This window comes from Hoplias malabaricus, chromosome X2 (assembly GCF_029633855.1).
Source record: "Hoplias malabaricus isolate fHopMal1 chromosome X2, fHopMal1.hap1, whole genome shotgun sequence".
NCBI lineage: Eukaryota > Metazoa > Chordata > Actinopteri > Characiformes > Erythrinidae > Hoplias > Hoplias malabaricus.
The window spans coordinates 33,783,041-33,803,150 of record NC_089819.1 but is presented as its reverse complement, the minus strand read 5'-3'; the positions used below and the strand labels follow the sequence as shown (position 1 = coordinate 33,803,150).

At 41.2% G+C, this 20,110-nt stretch overlaps 1 protein-coding gene across 1 annotated transcript in view; it reads left to right on the top strand.

Moving 5' to 3' along the window:
- The window catches only part of LOC136676794 (otogelin-like), a 474,914-nt gene that overhangs the window by 371,869 nt on the left and 82,935 nt on the right, over nt 1–20,110 (top strand). The window contains exons 45-46 of the mRNA XM_066654019.1: nt 3,543–3,752; nt 7,299–7,403. Coding sequence (XP_066510116.1) covers nt 3,543–3,752; nt 7,299–7,403 — 315 coding nt within the window. The remainder of the gene's footprint in view (nt 1–3,542; nt 3,753–7,298; nt 7,404–20,110) is intronic.

Below are 20,110 nucleotides of genomic sequence, written 5' to 3'. Positions count from 1 at the left end.
TATTTATTTAGTGTAATGTTCTTTTTACTCAGCAGTGATTTGCTCTTTCCAAATCTCCCATACATGTCATTTTTGCTCATTGTCTTTCTCATTGTGCAATTTCCTACCCTGACCCTAAGTGAGGCCTTAACTTTTTTTTTCATATTTGGAGAAATTTTCGGGTGACTTCTGGGAATGTTTGTCATTTATTTTCCATTTGTCGATAATAGGCACAGAAATAGGCACTGTGATTGCCTGGAGTCCCAGTAATGAAACTTGGTAACTCTGATTTGAAACCCTGGCCAAACTAATAGATTTTATGGATTCTAGCAGCAGTTATGTCTTGGTGTGTCTAGTTGAACTGAATTTGGTTAACTAATGTAGCTTAAGGATAATAATTTTTCACATCAGATGAGGCTGGGCTGAGCACCAGTTTCCCCTGTATTAATGAAGTCATCATTTAAAAACAGCATGTTGTGTTATGTGTTAGTGTCACGCCCTCGTCCTGTCAGTTCTGTTGTCCCCGCCATGTGCTTTATCCGCACATGGCTTTGTCTGTTATTGTCCTTGTCTCCGCCCTTGTCCCGCCTTTGTTCCGCCTCCTCGTCTGTGTCATTTGTTAACCTGCCCCCTCATTATCTGTCCAGGTGCATCTTGTCTGTGTCTAGTATTTAAGCCCCCTTGTCTCACGTCCTGTTTGTCGAACATTTCTCCATTGTTATATGTCAAGTCGGTCATGTTATCTGTCTGTCTCCGAAGTTTCTCCCGTCATTGTTTCGCTTTGTTGTCTGTCTGTCCCGTTTGCCCTGTTTATTTCCTAGTGTCCAGTTTAGCCTGTTTTCCTTCTGTTACAAGTCTCTTTGTTTTGTTATTTTCCTTTATTAAACTTTACTGTGTTTTAGCGAGTGCGTCCCCCCTCAGTCAGTCCGCTTCGTGACCAGAACTGTGCCCAGGCTGGTTCCTCAGACTGTCCCACAGACATTTGCCAGTCCTGGGCACCCTCCAGTTATTTTGGTTCCCCTGTCTGTCCCTGTCCTGGTCACTGTCTCTGTCCTCATCCCAGTACCTATGTCTGCCTTTGTCTCTGTCCCAGTCCCTGTCACTGTGTTTGTGTCTGTTCCCGTCAATGTTCTGGTCCCCGTTTCCCTGCCAAGTCCTGTCCAGTCCCCTGTTAGTCCTGTCCAGGCCCCATTTCAACCCTCTGTCCTGTATCATGTTCAGTCCCCTATTTGTCATGTCCAGTCTCCGTATCTGTCCAGTGTTCAGTCACCTGTCTTGTCTCCATTCCAGTCCCCTGTCCTGTCACCTGCCCATGTCCAGTCTTCTGTCCCCAAACATGTCCAGTCTCCATATCCGTCCAGCGTTCAGTCACCTGTCTTGTCTCCAGTCCAGTCTCCCTTTCAACCCTCTGTCTTTTCTCAAGTCCCATTTCCAGTCCAGTCCCCGTTTCAACCCTCTGTCCTGTCTCAAGTCCTGTCACCTGTCCCGTCTTCTGTCATGTCCAATGTCAAAAACCCTGTCCAGTCTCCTGTCAAGTCTCATGTGTCCACTCCTGTCAAGTCGAGTCCTTTCCAATCCCAAGTCCTGTCTCCTTTTCCCTTTTTTCAGTCTCTTGTTCAGTCTCCTATCATGTCCCCAGCTCCAGTGTCTGTTCCCGTATTGTCCTGAGTCCTGTCACCCGTTGGTTTGTTGTCTTGTCTTGTTTTTCATGCCCTCTCCTGTGCCAGCTCCTGGGGTATTTAGGTGTACGCGCCCCGGGAGTTGCGTGTTCGGGGGGGGGGCATCTGTCACACCCTTGTCCTGTCAGTTCTGTGGTCCCCGCCATGTGCTTTATCTGCACATGGCTTTGTCTGTTATTGTCCTTGTCTCTGCCTTTGTTCCGCCTCCTCGTCTGTGTCATTTGTTAACCTGCCCCCTCGTTATCTGTCCAGGTGCATCTTGTCTGTGTCTAGTATTTAAGCCCCCTTGTCTCACGTCCTGTTTGTCGAACATTTCTCCATTGTTATATGTCAAGTCGGTCATGTTATCTGTCTGTCTCCGAAGTTTCCCCCGTCGTCATTTCATTACCTTAGTCGTTGTTTCGCTTTGTTATCTGTCTGTCCCGTTTGCCCTGTTTATTTCCTAGTGTCCAGTTTAGCCTGTTTTCCTTCTGTTACAAGTCTCTTTGTTTTGTTATTTTCCTTTATTAAAGTTTATTACTGTGTTTTAGCGAGTGCTTCCGCCCTCAGTCAGTCCGCTTCGTGATCATGACAGTTAGCCTGGTCTATTATTTAAAAAATGTATTGATCTGAAATGAGTGGGACAAATTGCAAAATAGAATAATCTGAGAAGGGGCAAATACAAACCCCACTTTTAGAAAATTGGGACACTGCAAAATGTAGATTAAAAATTAAATGATGTGCAAATCATATATTTTATGGGTTTATATGAAAATAGTATAAAGAGGGCATTTTTAAATGTTGAAGCTGAGGAAGAACTCATTTGCCTATATTGCCTGAATTTGATATTAGCAACAGGGTCATGTTTACCACTTTGTTGCAGCACCTCCTTTTTTATTAACAAATATTTGTAAGTATTTGGGAACTGAAGAGACCAGTTGCTGTAGTTCTGAAAGTGGAATGTTTCCCCATTCTTCCTTGTTACAGAACTTCAGCTGCTCAACAGCTTGGGGTCTCTATCACAGTGTTTTTCACTTCATAATGCTCCAGTTGTTTTTCAGTGGGTGAGATGTCTGGAATAGTTTAGTAGCAAGGATTTGTAATCCAACTGAAAAGAAAAAGGAAAAAGATGTCTGTATGGCAGCATGTTGCTTCAAATCCTGTATATACTGTGCACTATTATTGTTGCATTCACTGACTTTCAAGTCATGCATGCCATGTGTGCAAATTCAGGATCCTCTTTATGTATGGGGACTATTTTGTAGTATGCAAAATTTCAGTAATTTCTGTATGCAGGGATGAACTGTGTAAACAAACATTGGTTTGCAGTGATTTCCACTACAAAAGCCTTTATGATTATAGCCAACAATTATCAGTTTTGGGCCTGGTCCAATGCATTTAAAGAATTATCCAGATTTTCTAAATCTTTTAATGATATTATGTACTGTAGAAATCCATAAGAATCGTCAAGTTCTTTAGTATTTTATAACATTACAAAAGTGTTATTCTTGAATTGTTGAACTATTTGCCTATACATTGGTGAATCCCTCCTCATAAATATTTCTGAAAGACCCATGTTGGCTGACCTTCTGCCAATCAATACTTTTTTTTTCTTTGGCTCTTCCCAACAACATGTTGCTATCATCAAATTTAGAATGTATTCAAAACATTAAAAAAAAAAAAAAAAAAAAAAAAAAAAACCTCTGTTTCAATATTTGAAAGATTTTACTTTATTTTCAATTAAATATACAGTGTAAATGATTTGTATGCCATTTCATTATTTTTATTTTTACATTTTTCATATAATCCTTATATTTTTTTTAAATGCAGTTTGTGTTTTTTCATAGTGTTTTATGTTCTTTTTCATTTTCTTTCACTTCCTTTACTTGATGATGTATTTTGCAGCCTGTACAGACAGTTTTGGAGCACCACATGCTCTGGGTGAAGTTTGGAAGGCATCAGAGAATGGCTGCTGTATGTACAGGTGTGATAGTGATGGCATTGTACCTGTAGAATTGAACTGCAGTGACATTTCCCAGCCAGCCTGCACACGAACAGGAGAATTCAGCATTAGCCTTGCAGATGACAACAGCTGCTGTCCAAAAAGAGTCTGTGGTCAGTTACTCACATTTTCAAAATCCACATGTATCAGGACATCCACTGTACCACCACTGAGCATGTATTATTTGGAAAACGGATTCAAACTTAGTACAGCAATAACACTGAGAAGGTCCTAAAAGGGGTAAAGGGGAGCTAACACACTTTACAGAGAAACAATTTAACAGTTTGCCTCATGACAGATAAAAATGGATGGAATTTGGAGGAAAATGGACATTCCTGAAAACATTTAACTAGATTCATGAATGCTGCATATTCTTCTGATTTATTAGAGGAACATGTGAATGAATAAAAGTTAACAAATATCTGTGAATACAGTTGGGCGCTTGTAGAATAATTTACAGACTGCATAAAATTACATGGGGCGGCACGGTGGCGCAGCAGGTAGTGTCACACAGCTCCAGGGGCCTGGAGGTTGTGGGTTCGATTCCAGCTCCGGGTGACTGTCTGTGAGGAGTTGGTGTGTTCTCCCCGTGTCCGCGTGGGTTTCCTCCGGGTGCTCCGGTTTCCTCCCACAGTCCAAAAACACACGTTGCAGGTGGATTGGCGACTCGAAAGTGTCCGTAGGTGTGAATGTGTGTGTGTGTGTGTCTGTGTTGCCCTGTGAAGGACTGGCGTCCCCTCCAGGGTGTATTCCCACCTTGCGCCCAATGATTCCTGGACCCCCCGCGACCCTAAATTGGATAAGCGGTTACAGATAATGGATGGATAATGGATGGATAAAATTACATTAAACTATGCCCAGGAATTTCAAAAGACCACCATATAAGGAAGCACTCGTGAATCTTATGTATCACAGCAGAAAGCTTCCAACATAGTTACATAATAAAAATTATATTGAATGAAATACATTTTAATTTGCACAAACAGTAAGTATGCTTCATCAAAATATTCATTTGTATTGTTTTTTTTTATTATTATTTTTATTATTAATAGTAGAAGTATTAGTATTTCTCAGGGAAGCAGATGCCTAAATCATCCTCTCCCACCCAATTATCGTTCTCCAGTCTGCATCTGTTCACCCTCCAAACATTCAATCATTCATTGTCTGTAACCACTTATCCAATTCAGGGTCACAGTGGGTCCAGAGCCTACCTGGAATCATTGGGCGCAAGGCAGGGAATACACCCTGGAGGGCACGCCAGTCCTTCACAGGGCAACACAGACACACACACAGACACAGGGAGAACACACCAACTCCTCACACTCAGTCACCCGGAGTGGGAATCGAACCCACAGCCTCCAGGTTCCTGGAGCTGTGTGACTGCGACACTACCTGCTGCGCCACTGTGACGCACCCTCCAAACGACCAGTGCTTAATGCTTTACCCCTTTTAGGACCAAAGCAAAATGATTCAAACTGGAATAGCAATAAATAAACTCCAGGGCATATTGTGCCCAGTGATTCCAGGTAGGACACACCACGACCCTGAACTGTATAAGCGGTTACAGATTATGAATGAATTAACCTTAATGAAGCATTGTTATGCATAAAAGGTGTGTTTAAATACCTCAGAGAAACATGCAATGCCATCAACATGCCAACAGTGAAATAAACAGGTTTAATCAATTGTTTAGGTTTTTGATTATATTCAGCCAACTATGGGATGAAGGTTTGGATGTTTGCTGGAAGCAGTTGAATTTGAATAAAATAGCCCTAGTCTACGAAGTTGAAAGCAACTTACAAAAGAGTACAGTACTCTAAATATTTTCTCAACAGAGCTCTGTCTGCTAAATTCAGCTCCAGGACAAAATCAGCAATTATAGACACTAAATTTCTTTTCCTAGACCATGTATTCATTCTGTATTATTTATTGAATAAGGCCCAATGAATCTGGGATACAAAAGTGTAGCTAATCAAAGACCCCATCCAGGACTTTATTACATTTAAGACCATCGCAAAGAGCAAGTTTACCAATGCACAAAGGCATGTTCTTATGTACAAACCGGATTCCAAAAAAGTTGGGACACTAAACAAATTGTGAATAAAAACTGAATCCAATGATGTGGAGGTGCCAACATCTAATATTATATTCAGAATAGAACACAAATCACAGATCAAAAGTTTAAACTGAGAGAATATATAATTTTAAGGGAAAAATATGTTGTTTCAAAATTTCATGGTGTCAACAAATCCCAAAAAAGTAGGGAAAAGGCAATTTTTTACCACTGTGTGGCATCCCCCCTTCTTCTTACAACACTCAGACGTCTGGGGACAGAGGAGACCAGTTTCTCAAGTTCATGTGTAATACAGGCCTCTAACTGTTCAATCATCTTGGGCCTTCTTTGTTGCACCTTCCTCTTTATGATGCGCCAAATGTTCTCTGTAGGTGAAAGATCTGGACTGCAGGCTGGCCATTTCAGTACCCGGATCCTTATCCTACGTAGCCATGATGTTGTGATTGCTGCAGAATGTGGTCTGGCATTATCTTGTTGAAAAATGCAGGGTCTTCCCTGAAAGAGATGACATCTAGATGGGAGCATATGTTGTTCTAGAACCTGAACATAGTTCTCTGCATTAATGGTGCCTTTCCAGACATGCAAACTGCCCATGCCACAAGCACTCATGCAACCCCTTACCATCAGTGATGCAGGCTTCTGAACGGAGCATTGATAACAACTTGGGTTATCCTTGTTCTCTCTGGTCCGGATGACATGGCGTCCAAGTGTTCCATAAATAACTTCAAATCGTGACTCATCTGACCACAGAACAGTCTTCCATTTTGCCACACTCCATTTTAAAAGACCCCTGGTCCAGTGAAAACATCTGAGCTTGTGGAGCTTGCTTAGAAATGGCTTCCTCTTTGCACTGTAGAGTTTCAGCTGGCAGTGGCGGATGGCACGGTGGATTGTGTTCACTGACAATGCTTTCTGGAAGTATTCCTGAGCCCATTCTGTTATTTCCTTGACAGTGGCATTCCTGTTTGAGGTGCAGTGACGTTTAAGGGCCCGGAGATCACGAGCATCCAGTAGAGTTTTACGGCCTTGACCCTTATGCACAGCAATTGTTCCAGATTCTCTGAATCTTTTGATGATGTTATACACGACTGATGATGATAACTTAAAAGTCTTTGCTATTTTACACTGGGTAACACCATTCTGGTATTGCTGCATCTTTCTGTGCAACAGTGGTGGAATTGGTGATCCTCTTACCATCTTGGCTTCAGAGAGACACTCTCTGAGAAGCTCTTTTTATACCCAATCATGTTGTCAATTGACCTAATTAGTGTTAATTGGTGTTAATTGGTCTTCCAGCTGTTCGTTATATGCTCAATTTCCTTTTTCCAGTCACTTATTGCTACTTGTCCCAACTTTTTTGGGATTTGTTGACTGTGAAATTTTGAATCAACATATTTTTCCTTTAAAATGTTACATTAAACTTTTGATCTGTCATCTATGTCCTATTATGAATAAAACATTGACATTTGCCACCTCCACATCATTGCATTCAGTTTTTATTCACAATTTGTTTAGTGTCCCAACTTTTTTGGAATCTGGTTTGTATATACATGCTATATTTTCTGAACATTGTGTTGTGTTCCAGTCTGCAACCACAGTGTGTGTGAGGCAGCTCCTCTGCAGTGTAAATTTGGAGAGAAGTTGGTGTCATACTTCAGACATGACTCCTGCTGTCCAGAGTATGCATGCGGTAAGCTCAAAAATGGTCTTTGGTTGTGCATGCAAGTTAGTAGTACTTAAAAAAAAAAACTAAATCCCAATACTTGTTAACCATAAGATGTAAGATGCAAAAATGTATTGATTATGTTCAGATGAAAACAGTACAAGATATTTAGTGTTTTGAACAGTTACATTTTTAGGTTTGTTATATTTTTGCTTATATAAAATTTATGCTTGCAATGTTGCAAAAGTGCTGGGATAGCTTTACCACTGTGTTCCATGGACTAACCTTCATTTTACATTTAGTAATCAACTGAGAACAGAAAAAAGATTATTTATTAATTATTATTATTAGTTTATGTATACATTGATATTTTTCACCTGGTTTGGCACATGCAGTCTTTGATTACAAAGCCACTCTGGTGTAACAGAGAATATGGCTTGGTATCGTTTTACTGAAACAAGGAATATGGCAGCATATGTTGATTTTTGTACCTGATTGGTTTTTGAGTTTTAACACAGTTTAAATCACCTCAAATCTCCATTGGTCATGATTTTGGACATACTGGTGCTCTGTGTAGTGTTGCTGAACCTTTAAGGGCATGCATGGGGGAGTTGGGAGAGTGAAGGTTAACTTGTATGTTTTGTATGTGTAAGTATGTTTTGTGAAAACTGTGAGATAAGAAAATTCAAGCTCAAATTAATGGCCAAATTACTGCTCTGACTCACTATGTTTATTGTTATAAAACAGAACATGGTGTCAGAAGTTCTGTAGCTTAGCTAAAGCAGAGACTGAGTACTATGGTTCCTGAAGTGCAAGCAACAGAGGAGCAGAATGGAACAGAATAAAATGGCAAAAAGCCAAAGTGCAGCTGTTACACAGAGCACAGTAGGGCACAGCGCAACATTCAGCATACAGCCAAAGCCTCAAGATTGTGGGAAATGAACTAGATGGTTTGAGCTGTTCAGACTGGCAAGTAATCTGCATGAACATTGTGAGGAAAACCAGGTGAACACGTTTATTTACTGTATGAGTGACGAGACGGGTGACATTCTGCATGGCTTGCCCCTAACTGAAGCCCAACAGAAAAAGTACTGTGATGTACATGATGGATTTCAAGCTCCTTTTATTGGTAAGAAAATTTATGAGCAAGCGAGGTTCATCATGTGCAAACACAAGGAGTGAAAACCAGTGGCCTGTGTGTCAAGGTCTCTTAGCCTGACAGAACAATGATATGCACAGGTGGAGAAAAAGGCTTTGAGTCTAACCTGGGTGTGTAAAAGATTTAGTTATTTCCTTATTGGCAAGCATTTTCAACTGGAAACAGACCATAAACCATTGCTGAAACCTTTTGAATTGCAAGCATTAGATACCCTTCCTCCTCTTATTCAGTGGTTCAGAATGTGGCTGATGTAATATTCTTACATGTACAGGGGAAACGTTTGTGGACAGTGGATACACTGTCACATGCTCCAATGGGGGGAAATGTGAGGCAGGAATAAAGGGAGTTTCTATAAGACGCAAGCATATATATCAATTCCGTCATCTCCCAATGACGGAACCTAACCCTAACCCTTGGACCACCTAAGAGAGGAGCTCAAGGGTGACTGTGTGTGCTCTAATGTTATGAAGTTGTGCGCTAATGAATGGTCAGAGTATAATCTTGAAAAACCTGCTTTGGAACAATATTTGTCAGAACTTGCATTTCTCACAGTACAAGATGGTCTTCAGTTGAAAGGAACAAGGCTTGTTATCACTTCCCCAATGAGAAGAAGAGAAGAATGAGATCCTGGCAAAACTGCAATAAAGGTCACCAGGGCTTGACATGCAGAGAGTGGGCACATCAGTCAGTGTGGTGGCTTGGCCTGAACTAGCAGCTAAACAAAATGCTACTCAACTGTAGAACATGCATCAAGGGGCCCCAGAACCCTAAAGAGCCTCTCATGCTGCCTCACTTACTTAACTGACCATGGCAGATCTTAGAAGCAGATTTGTTTATGCTGGGAAGCAAAACTTACCTGCTGGTAGTGGACTATTACTCCAGTTATGTGGAGATTGCCCACTTAACTCGTTAAAGGTGTAAAGATGTGATTGTGTATTTAAAATCTATATTTGCATGTGATGGAGTTCTGGAGACGCAGATGACTGACAACAGATCATATTTCTCTGGGTAAGGCTTTGTATTCTTCGTTGAATTCTATGGGTTCCACCACCTTACCAGCAGCCCCAAGTTTCCCCAAAGTAGCGGTGAGGCTACGTGTGCTGTATAAACTGTAAAGTCTCTTCTCAAGAAAGCTGTAAATCCTTATTTTGCTCCGCTTGCTAATAGAGCCACACCACTGTACAATAGTTTCAGTCACAATGACACAGTGAGACGCAACCAATGCTATCTAATTTCTATGCACACAGATGTAGAGGGTAGCAGCAGCCCTGCACATGTGCAGTTTTCAACCCCTGTTCAGGAGCAGGATCCAACAGTTCAACCGCTGCCAACGTATGACATTCCAGAACTGCCGTCTACTTCTAGAACTAGGTTTGGGAGAGTTATTAAGAAGGAGATGATGCTGGGACAGTGTGAACAGAGAACTTCCCAGACACTTAGAACTTTCTGGAGCCTTTTTGTATTGCAGCCATCCGCTATTCCTCTTTTGTCCCAGAGCTATTTGCCAGAGACACAACCGTAATGGGGCGACCAATACGAATGAGCCTGTGGCCTTCTCCATTGCTGGATCTCCCTATAATTGGTGAATCACAGGCACGCCTGCCCTGCACTCTAAAGGTTCAACTAAAGGTGCCTTGAATAGTGATCGACCGATATATAGGCCGGCCGATTAATTGGCTGATTTTTGGCATTTTTTATGTAATCGGCATCCGCTGATATATTAGCGCAAGACGATATATACAGAATGCACACAGGCAATGCTGTGGGCAGCTCCGTCATTCTGACTGTTAGAGCGCCCCTTGTGTCCATTTTGTCATCTTACAGGCAGACACCATTGAGCACAAGTACAGGAGTACAAGCCTCGAACCTGTAGCTGCATGCCATCTCATTAGAGGAAACGGTATGAATTATTTTCTCTTCTTCAGCTCTCACTATTGTCTAGTCTATTCTCACTGCTGTCATAAACAACTGAGTTGATAGTTGTAACACGAGAAACCCAGCATCACAGAAGAATTTGCATTTTTCTCAGTCTTGTTATTTAAAAAGCATGTTTAGAAGTATGTCAGCTAATTATTTTGTTTTCCGCTCAAGACATTGCTTATCTTGAAGAACATACTTCATACTTACATACTCAAATAATTGATTTTTGTGACCAAAAAATTACTAAATGTTCAAGCACTGAATCATTGGAATATGGAATTGGAATCAGAGACCTTCATGATCAAAAATATACTGCTCAAGTTCATCAATGGTTCTGACCATATCCGTTCTGACCAGGCACGGTGGCGCAGTAGGTAGTGTTGCACTAACACAGCTCCAGGTGCCTGGAGGTTGTGGGTTCGATTCCCGCTCCGGGTGACTGTCTGTGAGGAGTTGGTGTGTTCTCCCCGTGTCCGCGTAGGTTTCCTCCAGGTGCTCCGGTTTCCTCCCACAGTCCAAAAACACACGTTGGTAGGTGGATTGGCGACACAAAAGTGTCCATAGGTGTGAATGTGTATGTGTGTCTGTGTTGCTCTGTGAAGGACTGGCGCCCCCTCCAGGGTGTATTTCCGCCTTGCGCCCAATGATTCCAGGTAGGCTCTGTGTGAAAAAAGGCTTATTGGTTTATTTGTGCATCCATCAATGTTGTGTTTTGTTTGAAACTGACCAATAGAATATGAAGAAATCACTAAGGACTTACCCATCCCTTCAGTAACCTCCAACCTTCAGTCTCTCCAAAAATTCAGTCGACGTCTGAGAAATGGCTTGAAAATGTTTATTTCCACTGTTGGTGCAGCACTTTTTAAAAGCATCAAGGAGCTTCAGAGACCAAGGGGTTGTAGTCATATGATGAAGAGGAATACGAAAGCAAATTTTATCCATTTGAAGATGGGTAAGTGTATTATACAAAACTTTTTCCCTTAACATCTTAGCACAACACATGAAACTAATGTGATTCAGTAGCCATGAAGTTTGACAAAATTCTTTCCCTTAGTAATGTTTAGTTCTTATTGCAAAAATTCATAGTCTGTGCCTTAGTAATATTTACTTCACACTGTATAAATTAATTCTGTCCTTTAGTTATGTTTACTTCTCATTGTAAAAAATCATCTGTCCCTTAGTAATGATTATTTCTCATTGCAAAAATTAATTCTCTGTCCCTTAGTAATGTTTACTTTACACTGTAAAAGTTCAGTTTGTCCTTTTAGTAAAGTTTACTTCACATAGTAAAAAGTCATAGTCTGTCCCTTTAGTAATGTTTACTTCTTGTGAAAATGCAGTCTGTCCATTAGCAATGTATACTTCACTCAGTAAAAGTTCATAGTCTGTCCCTGAGTAATGTTTAATTCTTGTCGCAAAAATTCAGTTTGTCCCTTACTAATGTGTACTTTGTTCTGTAAAAGTTTGTAATATGTCTATTAGTAATGATTCATAGTCTACCTAAGAAATGTTTACTGTGTACAACTTACTTCCTTGTGTAACATAAGCTTCCCTTGAAAATGTTTTGACTATAGACTTTTTCATCTTACCTGTACAGAAGACTTTACGTGCATAAAGACTACTGTATTTGCAATTGTACAAAAAACAATTGCAATTGTTTTCTTCTTTTTCTTCTTATTAGGGTCCTAGAATATAGTGCAAGGACCCTACTGTTACTATTTTTTTGGTTGTTATTTTTATTATCAGGGGTCCGATCACTGCAGTGCAAGGAACCCAATAGTAATTGTTCAGATTTTTAGGGATCCTAGCACTACGGTGCAAGGAAATCTATTGTAATTGTTCAGATTATTATTACTATTATTACTATTATTATTATTATTAGGAGTTCACACACTGAAAGCACTTCTTCTTCTTCTTCTTTTTCTCCGATAAAATGAGACGGGCAGCCCAAATCAACTGGTAGTAAACCCTACTCTACACTACTCAGGCACAAAGAATCAGCTCAAATGGCCTGATGTTGGCACCATAGCAAAGCAGAACGCGTTGAACTCCATATATCCTACCTCATCTGATGTAGAAACAAAATTCTTTTTTTCCTTCATTCCTCAGTTCAGACCCTACAATAAAAAGGCTCAAGCCCCATAAGCTCCACCCACTTAGATTTTGAGCTAATTTGCTTAATATGCAAAATCACACAAATTTGAGATTGAACTAGTCCTTAGAAATTTGCCCAATGTGGACATATGTGGTATCTTCAGAATCCTAAGAACCTGAACGTTAATAATTATGCAGGAATTTCAAGCTGAACTATCAAGCTGAAAAATGCAAGAATTTCATCACTGCTTAGCTTCCAGGCTCCACCCAAACAGGTGGAGCTTGCGTCCAAAAAATTCTGACAAAAACAGTTATAACTCAGAAACGCTTTCCCTGAAAGTTACGACACTTCACGCGGTTGATCCCTATAAGGGTTGGTAGATATTATTGCATCATGGTGCAACTGCAAGCCTAGAGAGGGCTATAACAACAGAAAACTGACACGCATCACAGGATTGTCCGATTGTCATGCCAGTTGGTATGCAGGTGATGTCCTGAATCAGATTCTATGATGATGCTGTCATATTCAAAACAAACATGGCTGTCATCTGCCAATCAGTTTTCAGCAGCTGTTTGACAACCTTAACAAGGTCCAATCATCATAATACTTGAATAGTACGTCTATGGCAGCACTTCCTAGGCAAAAAAAATCCATAATGATAGCCACTAAGGGGCTCAATTCACATTTTCAAAAAGTAGTAACTAGTAACTTCAAAACAGTAACTGGTGGCAGAGATTTTATATTGATTATAACCCCACCTAGGGATGCAGTTACAGCATGATGAGATCCATATGACGTACAGCCATGTGAAAAAGTTAGGACACTCCTTTGTCTTTTTGAACCTTTTTAAACATATGGACATATGAGTTTCATTTGAGCAGTATTGAGAGATGGAGCTTATATAATAAACAAATAACACTGAAGGAATTACTTAGAAACACAAGTTGTAAAATTTAATGAACAAAATTGTACGTTTCTTTTGAGGAAAAATTTCGGACACTCCTATATTCATTACTGTTTAAAATGTCTATATTTAGAATCAGACGCACCACATCAGCTGCAAAAGAATAGACCCTCATTAAAGAGGACACTGGAGGAGGCTCTTATTCAAACCTCAGACATTAGTTTGATTTGCCTTTGGTTGCTGAGGTGAGTGATATCACCATGCCCAGATCTAAAGAGATCTCTGGGTCTGGGAATGGATGTAAAAAGATCTCAAAACAATTGAAAATTATTTTCCGGACAGTAGAATGGCGGATTTCTAAGTGGAGAACATTTAAACCACCTACCAACATGGCCAGGTTAGGCCATCCTAACAAGTACAGTCCAAGAGCAGACCGTAAGATGCATAAAGAAGTCTCCAACAATCCTAAAATGTTGGAGCTGATGTCAAGGTACATGCATGTACCATCAGTGATTGCACAAGGAGGAAACCCTTGCTGTCAAAAAAGTCATCAGTCCAAGACTAAAATTTGCCAGAAATCACACAGACAAAAACCAGGAGTTTTGGAACAGTGTTCTTTGGACAGATGAATCCAAAGCTGAATTATTTGTGAACAGAAGACGACCAGCACAACCATGAGCCAAAACACTCCAGTAAATTCACAAGGATTGTCTTAAAAGTAAGAAATGGAGAGTTCGGGAATGGCCAAATCAGAGCCAGGATCTTAATCCTACCGAGATGCTGTGGGGTGACATGTGCATACTAGTTCATGGCCAAAAATACATGCGTTTAATCTCACCAATGCATTCAAACAACGCTCGGTTATGCAGAATGGTCAGGAATGCTACCCAACCCTTATAGAGCAGGTATGATTTGGGTGGTGGAATTTTTTATCCCCTCAGTGTCACTGCTGAACTGAGAACAGTTCACAACCAAAAACATCCAGCCAACAATGTGGACAGAGTGCTGTGCCTGATCCACTCATACCAGCGCAACACACTAACACAACACCACCATATCAGTGTCACTACAGCATTGAGAATGAAATCATCAAATCAAATTATCTGCTGTTTGGGGGCTCTGACCATTGAAAAACAGTGTGAATATGCAAAAAATAAAGTACACAGAGCAACAAATGTATTGTAGCCTGTAATTTTAAAATTTCAAAGTGCTCCTGTGTTGTCAGTGGAACTCAGAAATGGAAGGTGATGGTAGAAAACAGGAGGTGGTCATGAAGTTATGGTTGATGGGTGACACAAACACACACACACTACCCAACAACATTGCAATTACATATAAGGCCTCAAACTTGAAAATGTAAGCAATATATATTCCCCTGTACATTTAAACCACACAGTCTGTTATGAAAGAATCCCTTCTGCCCACTGCTGCTTCTCCACACCGAATGACAAGGGCAAAGAGAGCCCACGATCACTATAGACCCTCTCCCATCTTCTCTCTCTGTACCTCCATACTCACAGACTTAGAGTGCCAATGATCACAAAATCAGAAGCGCTATACAGAAACACCCAGCAATGATGTAATTGCATATAAGGCCTCATACCTGAAAATTAGAGCAGGATTTACTTCTACAAAGACAGAAAGGTGTCCACCTCTTGCTCTGCATGCTTTCATAGCTCCCTTTCACCCCGTTCTTCAATGGTCAGGATACTCACACTGCAGGTATAATTTATGTGTTGGAGTTTTAAACCCCTCAGCATCACTGCTGGACTGAGAATAGTCCTCCAGCTGACAGTGTCCCGCGTCCACTAATGAAGGACTAGAGGACAATCAACACAAATTGTGATGCAACAGTTGAGCTATAGTCTCTGTCTTCTATAAGGTGGACTAACAAGGTAGGTGTATCTAACAGTGCGAACAGTGAGTGGACACAGGTTTTAAAATGTCCAGCAGGAATGCTCTGTCTGATCCACTCATAAAAGCACAATACACACTGACATATCACCACAATGTCAGAGTCACTACTGTGCTAAGAAGGATCCACAACCCAAATTATATCTACTCTGTGGGGGCCCTGAATAGTGTGTGAGAATCCATGGTGAAACTCCAGAGTGAGTTCTGTGGTTTATGTTGTCCCTGTAACCCAACCATCTTCACCTGTCTGCAGATGCCAAATTCAACCAATCATCCACTACCCCTCCATCTCCACAGGCAAAACAGAACACCAAGGACCACCTTAAAAACACTACAAAAACTACTACCCTAAATGTGGCTTCTGTCTCAGGAAACGTCATATGCTGACACGTTTTGGCGCTACAGCAAAGGAAAACACTTTCATTAAAATATTTTCCACCCCAAGAGGCATAGAGATTATTTTCTTTCCCTATATAATCCTTGGGTCCTGATGAACTTTGGCATGCAGGTTCTGTGAGCATGCTTCGTAAGTGTGTACAAAGTTTCATGTTGATCGCCACTAGGGGGCACAATTTAAGAAAATATGGAATATCTCAGTCAAAATCAAACTTATCAACAGATAAGTCGCTTTGTAATATACTCTGCATAATACCTCACAATTTTATAATTGCAAACGTTGACAAAAAATGTAGTATTTCCGTATTGGCCACGTGTGAAAATTGAGCTTTACAAACTAGTCCCAGGATTTCCGCTCTGTCAACAAACAATTGATTTCATTGCAATCTATATTGCCGGTAGGTGAATAATTATTCAGATTCTGATTCAGAAATATTTTATTGATCCCAAAGGGAAATTGCTGCTGTTAGAGTTGCAACCATTTATGTAAAGAATAAAAACTAATGATAATTTAAAAAGAAAAACAATTAAAACAAAAGAGAAATTTGCAATATGTACCCATTTACATTCTTAAAAATACAGTTAAGTGGCATTGGCTGTGATAATAAATATATTGTATAGATTATTGCACCTCTGAATTATTGCACACATTAAGAAAAATCAATCACGTTGTTATTGTACTTATGAACAGTGTAATGTGGTATTGAGTATTGCACGGATGAACCATGGTGTCACACATTGAGGGAGGAGTTGTCGAAGAGTGGGTGGAAGCCATTGTCCATAATGCCCTGTAGCTTAGATAGCATCCTCCTCTCCGACACTGCCACCAGCAAGTCCAGCTCCACACCCATATCACAGGTCTTACGGATCAGTTTTTTAAGTCTGTTGGCGTCTACTACCCGCAGCCTGCTGCCCCACCATGCAACAGCATATTGTTACGACCCAGTCTAGGGTTGAGCCGTAACAGAATGAGGAATGGGTTGAAATTAATATATGTGAAGAGAATAACTGTAACAGATGTAAATGGTGAAACAAAAAGGACACAAACGGAAACACAGAATGGATAATGAATAGAATATATATTATAAATGTGATATGTACAACGAAACCAAACACCAGTGAACTTCAGGATGGCCTTTAGCCGACAAAAACAACAAACAAACACCCCTCCTAACTGACCCACAAACAGCTCTAACTTACCTAAGTGTAAACAAAAGGAAACAAAAGACAACACCTTACCTTCCTCCCTGTCTATACACAAAAACACACACAAAACCCACTCCCAAAACAAACGGCAGCCAACCCTACTCTGGTGAAATATATACACAAAATTTACAAAAGATAGATCTAGCATCAGTGTTCAAAAGGGCTAAAACAAACTCGTAGTCGAAATTGGAATGGATCAAAGTCAAAACCAGGCAAACAGAATTCAATATACACAATACAAATCACAGCACAAAACAAAGCTTCCTAACATCGTACACAGACACGTATTTATGACTCCCGCCGAGATGACGTAGACGAAGTGATGACAGACAACACATGGACTGGATGGTGGACCGGACGTAGACGAAGTAATGACAGACAACACATGGACTGGATGGTGGACTTGATGGTGGACCGGACTCTGGACGGTGAACAAATACACGAACTGGAACATGGAATGGAACAGATTGCAGAACCTATACATTTACAGAGATAGTGAGAGAGAGAAAACACACACATACACAGCGCAGCGTAACACCCCCTCCCACAAATACAAACCCATAGTAGGAACAAAACATTAACACCTATACAGAGCATCTGCAACAACATTACCCAAGGACACGGCTGATACGTTTACGAATGCCGAGATGTCCAGAACAGGGATGGTCATGAGCTAGGGACAAAACTTGAGATCTAAAGGGCTGGGGAACAACTATTTGATACACATCAGCACAACCATCCAACGAAGAAGGGGGAGACCATTTTCTCATTAAGACATCATTGTCAACATAATAGGGACTAAAGCGTTTATCAGGACCAACATCAAGTGCAGAATCAAAACAGCGTTTAATTGTGGGATCTGACTTCTGAGCAGCAGCAAGCTCCGTACGAGTAATTCGCGTATCGGTGTAATTAATGTTACAAATATCTGTCCCTTTATCACCACTAGTCGTAACAGAAGCATCAGACAATGGGTCATCTTTACTGAAAAAGGAGTCTGATAACCCCACTACATCCTCAAACTTTCTCTTTTGAGCCCGAGTGAGAACACAGGATGGAAAAATAGATGAGTTCTCTACAGCAGAGAGGGGTTCAGAAACCACCTCAGGTAGTGTAAACAATTTATCACCAGCCAGGTCATTACCTAAAATAAACGATACTCCATTTACTGGAAGTTGTGAACGAACTGCAACTTTAACGACACCTGAAAACTCAGGCGTTACCAAATAAACTCTATGGAGCGGCACACGGACAACTCCTAACTCAATCCCTTGGATTAAAACGTCACTACCACAATAACTAGAGTCAGAAAAAGGTAAAACGCTGTCTAAAATAAGAGACTGTGCAGCACCAGTGTCTCTTAAAATCTGAATAGACTTTTTATCTCCAGTATCACCAAAAGAAACAAACCCAGAAAATGTAAACGGTTTAAACAGTGATTCTACCGAGGGCTGATCAAACGAGGCGTCAATATCAGGGGTCTTATGTAACGAACTAACAGCGTTAACTTTCTTTGGGGCTAAATTGCGGGCTTCTTTACGTTTTAAAACGGGACAAGCAGCAATTAAATGACCAACAGCATGGCAATAGAAACATTCTCTATTTTCAGAAACATTAGACTGAGAGGAACTAACAGCAGGTTGTGAAGTGGGGGTGCGGCGAGACATGTCACGCTGAGAACTCGGGACAAAGTTTGTTTTATGTGTGAGAACGAATTCATCAGACAAAGTAGCTGCAACAGACAGATTAGTGACGTTTTGTTCATTGATGTATACCACTATTTTATCCGGAAGATTGTTTTTAAAATCTTCCAGGAGCACCAACTCCTTAAGCTGCTCGAATGTCGTAACGTTACTAGCCGCACACCATCGATCAAACAACAGAGACTTTTCTCTGGCAAATTCCACATACGTCTGGCTGGGGGTTTTTGTAAGACGTCTAAAATTCTGCCTGTAGGCTTCTGGAACTAACTCATACGCCCGAAGAATTGTGCTTTTCACGACGTCATAATCCAAGCTCTGCTCCAGCGACAGAGACGAACAAACCTCCTGAGCCTTGCCCACTAACTTACACTGGAGCAGCAGAGACCACAAGCCTTTAGGCCAACTAAGAGTGGTAGCGATCCGCTCAAAAATCGGAAAATAAGCATCCACCTCATTTTCCCTGAAAGCAGGAACCAGACCGATCTGCCGACTCACATCAAAATCCCGCGCTGTACGTACGGCCGATGAGCGAGCTGGAGAGCGGGGCTTGGGAACCGGTGGCGTGGCCGGTGCCTGAACACTATCAGGAGCAGGAGAGTGCGCCGTGGGAGAGGCCGCACTGCGAGGGAGAGGGACAGGCTTATAATCCCCCAGACTCATTCTTTTTAACGCAAGCTCCTTCTCAGCTTCAACTTGCACTGCCTTAAACCGGAGTAACTCTGCCTCACGCTCCTGAATCTTTATTTCCAGCTCTAGCTCTTTAAGTCGAATGGCCAAGCGCGGATCTAACACAGGAGAGAGGGAAACACCGGGATCTATGCGCGGCAGAAACTCAGAGTCGTCCACGGCCTCCGCCGCGTCCGTACTCCGAGCTGGACTTAAAGCAACACCCGGAGAACCCCCCCTCTCAGGCAAAATTCCCCTGCTAACTAACTGGGCCTCCAAGGCCTCCTTAATCTCCCGTTTTGGAGCAGAGCGAGGGACACTTACGGAAAACAAATCCGCTATCAAAAGCAGATCGACAACACGACATGTATCAAACACCTCCAAAGTGGGGCAAAGAGCAAACGCGGACAAATCAAAACTAGTCATCCTCACCCCCCCACAAAAAAGAAAACCACCAGCCAGAAAAACCAACAAAAAACAACCAGAAAATGAAAATAGGACGAGCCCCCAAATTCTGTTACGACCCAGTCTAGGGTTGAGCCGTAACAGAATGAGGAATGGGTTGAAATTAATATATGTGAAGAGAATAACTGTAACAGATGTAAATGGTGAAACAAAAAGGACACAAACGGAAACACAGAATGGATAATGAATAGAATATATATTATAAATGTGATATGTACAACGAAACCAAACACCAGTGAACTTCAGGATGGCCTTTAGCCGACAAAAACAACAAACAAACACCCCTCCTAACTGACCCACAAACAG